General features: G+C 44.0%; 1 protein-coding gene across 1 annotated transcript; it reads left to right on the forward strand.

The window, feature by feature from the left end:
* Positions 1-5,175: 5,175 nt before the first annotated feature.
* LOC102613734 (uncharacterized) lies at positions 5,176-7,227 on the forward strand. The gene is made up of 3 exons (XM_052432797.1): positions 5,176-5,755; positions 6,110-6,909; positions 6,994-7,227. The coding sequence occupies exons 1-3, from the start codon at positions 5,176-5,178 to the stop codon at positions 7,225-7,227; spliced, it is 1,614 nt and encodes a 537-aa protein (XP_052288757.1).
* The last annotated feature ends 900 nt before the right edge of the window (positions 7,228-8,127 follow it).

Here is an 8,127-nt window from a genome sequence, read left to right on the forward strand (position 1 = left end):
CAGCTCTTTAAGCCCTTTCTCACTTATGTGTCCCAATCTTAGATGCCATATCTTTGTTTTATCTTCAGTGGACCTTTCTGATACTCCAGCCTCTCCAGATATCACCTCTCCCTCTAAGACATAAACCCCATTCTTCCTAGTCCCCTTCATGACCAGATTTGAACCATTTAATACCCACAATTGTCCAGATTCAATCCTAATTTTACACCCAATCTGATCCAGCATTCCAAGAGAGATTAAATTCCCTTTCAAATCAGGCACATGTCTAACTTGATTAATCACTCTAGTTGAACCATCATGTAACCTAAGGCTAACATTTCCAATTCCAATGATTCTACAGATTGAGTTATTTCCCATCATTATTCTACCACCATCAATCTCTTGATATTCAGTAAAGTAAGTTTTGACATGACACATATGAAAAGTGCAGCCAGAGTCCAGAACCCATTTACCTTTTTGGCTGTTTTCTGTTGCCACACACACACCAGCAGACTCATACCCCTCTTCTTCAACTACAGCTGCATCTCCATTCTGATTTCTTGAGTCTTTAGGCTTTCTTTGCTTTTCAGGGCAATCCTTCTTAAAATGACCCTCTTTATGGCATTGAAAACACTTTAGATCTTTGTTCTTGTTCTTTTGCTTCCCTTGTTTCTTCTTCTTCTTGTTAGTCTTGAACTTTGCTGTCAATCCTTCACTTATGCCCTTCTCCAAGTGAGTTTGCTTTTCTTGAAGTCCCCTTGTGTTTAAGGTAGATTTAACTTCATCAAGAGTCAAACTTTGTCTGCCATACATCAGTGCATCAACAAGATTCTCATAAGACTTTGGTAATGAACTGATCAGTAGAAGAGCCTTCTCTTCATCATCCAAAGCAGCATCAATGGTTTCCAGTGTGTCACACACCTTATTAAACTTATCAATATGTTCTTCCAGAGAAGATCCCTCTATCATTCTCAAGGTAAACATCCTCTTTTTAATGTAGAGTCTGTTTGCAAGAGATTTAGTCATGTAGAGACTTTCAAGCTTGGTCCACAAACCTGCCACAGTCTTTTCTTTGGCCACTTCCCTTATTACTGAGTCACCAAGACTGAGAATTATAGCACTTCTTGCTCTCTTGTTGATCTCAGCAATTTTTTCTGGAGTCTTGGATGATGAACCCCCTTTACTGTTTTCAGACTCAATTGCATCTCCCAAACCTTGTGTGATCAGCAAAGCTTCCATTTTAATTTTCCACATATTGAAATCGTTTTTCCATGTGAACTTCTCTAAATTAACCTTTGATAACGCCATACTTGGATCTAATCTGAAGATACCTTGCTCTGATACCAATTGTAGTAACTTGTCAGTTTTTTAACCTTAAACAAAACAAGTTACTGCCCAAGATTTCTTAGATCAGATCAAACACAAGTTGCACAATGCTTAAGATCGAATGGAATCTGTCACAGCTTAAGTAATCAAATGGAATTTAACCAAGCACCAGAAAGAACCAAGAATCAAAAAATAAAACCAACCAAGAACCAGAAAGATTACGTGGTTCAACAAAGCACAAAGCACTCTGTTTACATCCACGGGAAAAGTCTTTGATGAGCTTTTATTGATTCTACAATGGAGGTTTTACACTGAGCCTTTACAAGATTCTATTCGAGAACAAAATGCACTCTTACTCTCTCTAGAACTCTCTCTACAAGACTCACTTAGTACCATGCTTTTCTGACCCTCATTCTCAGCCTTTATAATCTGTTGCAGAGGCCAAGAAGGAATTACCAGATCGTTCAGTTTGTTAACTCGTGGATAACAAACTTAACGAACTCATTTCAGGCTCCTGCATGTGCTTCCTCACGTGGTCACTTAAGTGGCTTATCTAAACGCGCCTCAGTCACGTCGTTTAGATGCATATGTTTTATGCTGAGAGCAGCTGAGCTGCACGTGAGTCTCTTAAGCAATTAGAAGCCTTAAAACGTTGCCGTATTTCTGAATTCAACTTAGATTCATTTGTCAGCTTCACAATTACTTTGAGTATAAGATATAAAAAATATCAATTAATAACCATTAGAAAATAAAAATTTATGTAATTGATGCAGATAAACGGAATCAAGTAGTAACATTTCCTTCTCATTGAAGAGAAAAGATTTTTTTTTAAAAAAAAAAAGAGGAACGCAAATATGACAATTATTTTCTTCCGCACATGCCACGATAATCGACAATCCGACATACCAACCGCGTCTAATTGTCTGAATTCGCAAGCTTATCCAGCTTGCTCAATCGCACCGACAGACACTGACCATGGGAGATTAATCACCACTCGCAGTATTAGATGCGTGAAGGACACATTCGCCAATAATTTATAGCGGACAGTAGCATTCCCGATGCTGCACGGAGAAAAATAGTTGGATTTGCATAAGTTAAATTGACTTGACTCGAGAGAGTGAAGAATCGTGGTGGTTGCTGTTAAGCAGTCAGTACTTGTGGCGACTGCTTGGCTTACACGCAGTTCTTGGGGGTGTCGTTTGACTGTGAAATAATGAAATAAAATTTTGGCTATATTATTAAATATCATGCTGGATTTGGAATTTTGGATGGCTTCGTTTGGACCATAAGACGCTATCTCATTCATAACGCGTTAGCAGTCCTTCTCACGGGAGAAAAACTCGGGTGGGAGCAGATGTACCATCTCAACTGCCGTTTATAAATGACTATCAAATAATTAATCAAAATTTTATTATTTACGGTTATAATTGGAATGATAAAAAATCAATTCGATGTTATTCTTTGTGACTCTGCTTAGAATACTAAAAAATCAAGTCGACTTATTTTTTTTTTATATTGATCATTACAAATCTCTTGAATTTTTTACCTACTTCATTAACTTGTTATTTTAAGTTGTATGTAACATGGCTTCACTTTTTTTTTTCTTTACTTTATTTTACTTTGGTTTTCTTTATAACTCAAAAAAAATTTTTGTTAAGACTGTATGAACCAATTAAAACGTCAGCTTCATACTAGAACTATGATGATTCAATAAGACCTTCAAACTAAATCCACAGATTCCATGAGTAAGAAACAATGGATCATATTTTTTCAAGTTTATGCTTTGAGTAAAATAAAAGTAGAAACAAGAATTTGAAAGAAGAAATTTAGTTATAAAAAATTGTCAAGTAATTAATTGTTTGGCATTTATTTTATGGGTCCCAACCCATGTGATCCGTAAAATGAGACACCTCATGTGATTGGGTGCGCCATGGTGCGCTAACCTCATATAAGTTTCTCTCTTCTTACGGATATAACTGTGTATGGGTGGCATTATGTAGTGCCCCACATGGGCTCTTTAAAATTATTTTATGTGCATTTTAAACATTCCCTCGTTATTGATTTGAAACACTAAAAATGCCTCTCTTAAATTTTAAAAATATAAAAAAAAAATTGCGTGTTTAAAGAATGCTTGATGTCTCTAGCCTAACAGTCAGCACACCTATTGTATACACTTTTACTTTTTTCTTCTCTAAACTTTCACTCCTCTTTTCTCTGATTCTTCACACTTCACTGACCTTTTATCTCTAAAAAAATTAAATTGTCTCTAGAAGCTTATTACTAATTTTCTGATCTAATTATTTACATAAGTATTCTTGAATGATTATCACTTCTTTAATTTTTTTTGGGGGATTTCTCTTGGATGAAAGAATTAAGGTTATGTTCTAAGAAAATTTTAACTCCCATTTTATAGTTTTGATAATGAGATTATCCTTAAATTTTCAATATATGAAAATACTTCGAAACAACTATTAATTCGTTGAATGAAACATCCTAATGAATTTAGATTTTGGTACTTATTATTTATTGAACTTTTTCTTTTAAATTACATTACTATTTGACGTGTGGCGGTATATGGTCTCTAGTCCAAATGACGAAATCAAATCACCATGTGTGTTGATGCGAGATTCCGGTTCTCCTCGTTCTACAATCAGGATCTCTGCTCGATCAACTTCGTCACGACCAGGAGGTCTCCTCGCCAAGCTTCTTCTCCAGAGGTCCCTGCGTACACAGATAAGTCAGAGTACGCCGGTTGTTTTCCCGGCGCAAACCCTCCGACGCTCAAGTCAGATATGAAGGTTCGGGAAAAGCTTGCCACAGGTCTTATGGCGTTTCTTGTGGTTTTCTCCCCTTTTCTCAAGAATGCCAACCCTTTTACCTTCGTTGGCTACCTTTTTATAGGCTTCCTCTGAATCTCAGTCTTCCGCTCTTTTCGAGACGGTATGGGACTCCAACTGCTGCGTTATGGGCAAAACATGGGATCTAGCGTGTTACGCCACGGTTCAGGGGAAAGCGTGGCTGCCACGGCTCTGTGAGACCTTGCGTGTTACGCCACGGTTCTGGGGAAAGTGTGGCTGTCATGGCTCTGTGAGATCTTGCGTGTTACGTCGCGGATCTGGGGAAAATGTGGCTGTTGTGCCTAGATTCTCGTGCTGGAGAGCACGTCTTGCCAACTGCCGTCGACCGGGTCTCCTCGCCTCTCGATCTCTAGCCGGAATGGCCTCATGCCTTTTATAGGAATTGGCCTCGCGGACGACAACATCGTGGACGAGCAGGATGTTTCTGCTCCTGTTCTTCCATGCGCCAGGCTTTAACGGAACACACCGGTTCGCAGAACTCCGCCATCAGATGTCTGCTCGTCATTCCTGGTCCCTTCGACGCATTTGTCCCAAACAGTATCCCTCCCAAACACCGGTCCCCCAGTTTCTGGTGTTGGGTAATGTAGTGGACCAGCAGTAGAAACTCGATAGTACTCGCTCGCGTGGGTTTGGAAAAGGCTGCCAGGAGTCATGTCGCATTTAATTGCGGACGAGGTGACGTGGCAGAAATCCCCCCCTCCATTTGAATTTCAAACCGACGGTTACGGGATTCTCGGAATATGCGTCATTAAATGCTGGCAGCCCAAGAGTTTGCTTCTCAGTAAGGAAACCCAAAATCTTCAAACACGAACTCGTCATTTTCTCCATTCTTGTCTCTCCGGCGAATGAACCTCGGCGCCAAAGCTGTCATCCCTGTCTCTCTCTGACCGAGTCCCTGCTTCAGGTATTTCTTCTATTTTTTTTCGGTATTGGTTAGTTGTAGGTAATTTCCTTTCTCTCTGCTTTGCTTGAGGTTGTAGTTGGCGGTGGTGTTTTGGTTAGAACTTAGGATATGTCGAAAGGTAAGGAGAAGGTCGTTGAGGTTGGTGACGACGAACTAGGTTTTTTGCCTAGTCTGCCCGCTGATTTTGCTTTTGATCCCGGGATCCCCTTAGAGCCCATTAGGTCTAGTGTTGGTACTAGCGCTAGGAGGATGTCTCCCCAAACAACCTCCTCGAGCGACAGTAGCGATGAAGAAGGATCTTCTGGATCGGAGAACACCTTGAGTGAGGGTCAAGGGGATGATTCTGGTGAGGCGTCCCCATCAGGAGCATCACGACCAGAAGAACGGGGTACAGTAGGAGGTAGAGCCTTGTCGCGTGATTATGCCATTGATTACATGTCGTGTACGACCACGTTTGACGAGCTCAATGACCTCCGACTTAGGTATAGTATTCCTGGTGAGATACCTCTTAAGATCCCAGGAAAGAAGGATACACCTAGCCGGCCTCCCAGGGGATACGTTACCCTGTATCTGGAGAGCTTTAAGTATGGGCTGAGGTGTCCCTTGCAGCCTTACTTTGCCCGGATACTTAACGGGCTAAATCTGGCTCCTGGTCAGCTGAACCCCAACGGGTGGAGAGTGCTCTCTGGTCTGTTCATATTGTGGGACAGATATTGCCAAAGCGAGCCCACGGTTGATGAGGTGAAGCACCTGTACCAGCTGAAGAGCAGCCCTAAAGATGCCGGCTGGTACTACTTCCAATCTGGTACCAAGAGCAGGAAACCCATAACTGATCTTCCAACTGGTGGTGGTGGGACTTGGAAGAGGAAATTCTTTTTTGCTGGGGGTCTCTGGGGTCAAGTTGCACAAATAGACGGGAAGGATTGTCGCGTCCCACCCCGTTTCACGGTCCCAGGTTGCCTGCTCGCTTTAGATGTCTTGTATCCATAATTGTTCCTGCTGTATTGGTTTGTCTCTAACCAAGTGTCTGTTTGTGCTGTAGTTTCCTGGGGTGTTCACTTCCCGCTCCGACCTGGTCAGCTTAAACGGGTCGAGGCTGTATTGGCCAATTCCTGCTCGAGCCGAGAACTACTATCTACATACAACTTCCTCGAGTCTCGGTTGATACTTCCTGGCCATAAGATGGAGGACGCAGTGATTGGAGCTCTGACCAGGAAACGCTCTCGGCCTCCAACAACCGATAGGGACCAGGACAAAGATGCTCCCGCTGCGAAGCGAAAGAACATCGTGCAGCAGGTTCCTCCCTTGCAGGCTCTCCCTCCTGCCTCTGCTAAAGTCGGGGAATCCAGTAGAGCAGCCACTGATCCTGCTTCCTCTTCTCCACCTGTTGTGCCTCGGTCTCGCTTACCCGACAGCCGACCAGAACACTTGGTTCCCTATCTCAATGAGTTGTCTAAACTCGTGAGCAAGAAGGACCTGGAGGGCTTTGACGGTTGTACCCTGGGCGAGCTGGTGGGAGCCATGCAGTATAGTGCTTTCCATCTCAGCTGCATGGCCACCTACTATAAGGCCAAGGTTGGCCGTTACGACAGGAAGATGAAGGAGGACATTCAATCGGCGACGACCAGAGCTGACGTTGCCGAGAAAAAAGCGGGGGAGCTAAACGTTGAGAACCTCAAGCTGATAGAGCAAGAGTCCCTTGCTCAAGCAAAAGCCATTACCCTCGAGGAGGAGCTGACCAAGGTTAAGGAGGATCTCCAAGGGCAGAGGGCTATGTATGAGGCTCAGCTCGAATCTCTCCGCGATTCCCACCGAGCTCATATAGAGAACTTGGAGAGGGAGGCCGACAACCAGTACGACCAGGGACTTCGGCATTCCTATCGTTGTATCATGGCCGTCCTCGGGAAGCAACACCCTGATCTGAAGATGGATGACCTTGCAGCTGGTGTTGCTCAACATATGGACGAGGAGGCGGCCAAGGAAGATGCCGAAGGGGTAGAGCCGATCGTGATTGAGGAGGGAGACTCTCCTCCTCGTGCAGTCCCTGCTGATGTTGGCGAGGCGAGCGCCCCTCTGGATGCGACTGGTGATACTCCTCCTGCACCTGAGGAGGTCCAGCCAACCGACGCTGCTGGGCTTACTGATCCACGACCTTCCTGATATGTTTCTTGTATTGTAATGAACAATGTTTGTGAAGATTATCTGCTTTGTTAATTATTAACAAATTAATAGAAATGTTTTTGATTACTCTCTTGTGTGGTAATTACGAGAGCCTGCTCGTCCTCGTCTGGTCGAGCTGGCTATGGCTTGGTATATAGTTTCACCACCTGCCTTAGAAAATTTTCCGATGTTCGGGATTCTGCTCGCCTTTACGCGGTCGAGCAGATCCCGTCATGCTTGGCTTCTGTCTCGCCATAAGACAGGCTTTGAGACTCGGTGAGCCTTTGCGTGCCTTGGGTTTTTCGAGGATTGGGATTCTGCTGCCTTCTCGTGGCCGAGCAGATCCTGGCACGCTTGGCTTCTGTCTCGCCATAAGACAGGCTTTGAGACTCGGTGAGCCTTTGCGTGCCTTGGGTTTTCTTCAAACGATTTGGACTCTGCTGCCTTCTCGTGGCCGAGCAGATCCTGGCATGCTTGGCTTCTGTCTCGCCATAAGACAGGCTCTGAGACTTGGCGAGCCTTTGCATGCCTTAGGATTTTCTTCAAACGATTTGGATTCTGCTGCCTTCTCGTGGCCGAGCAGATCCTGGCACGCTTGGCTTCTGTCTCGCCATAAGACAGGCTCTGAGACTTGGCGAGCCTTTGCATGCCTCAGGATTTTCTTCAAACGATTTGGATTCTGCTGCCTTCTCGTGGCCGAGCAGATCCTGGCATGCTTGGCTTCTGTCTCGCCATAAGACAGGCTCTGAGACTTGGCGAGCCTTTGCATGCCTTAGGATTTTCTTCAAACGATTTGGATTCTGCTGCCTTCTCGTGGCCGAGCAGATCCTGGCATGCTTGGCTTCTGTCTCGCCATAAGACAGGCTCTGAGACTTGGCGAGCCTTTGCATGCCTTAGGAT

The sequence above is a fragment of the Citrus sinensis genome, chromosome 8 (genome assembly GCF_022201045.2).
Source record: "Citrus sinensis cultivar Valencia sweet orange chromosome 8, DVS_A1.0, whole genome shotgun sequence".
NCBI classification, from domain to species: domain Eukaryota; kingdom Viridiplantae; phylum Streptophyta; class Magnoliopsida; order Sapindales; family Rutaceae; genus Citrus; species Citrus sinensis.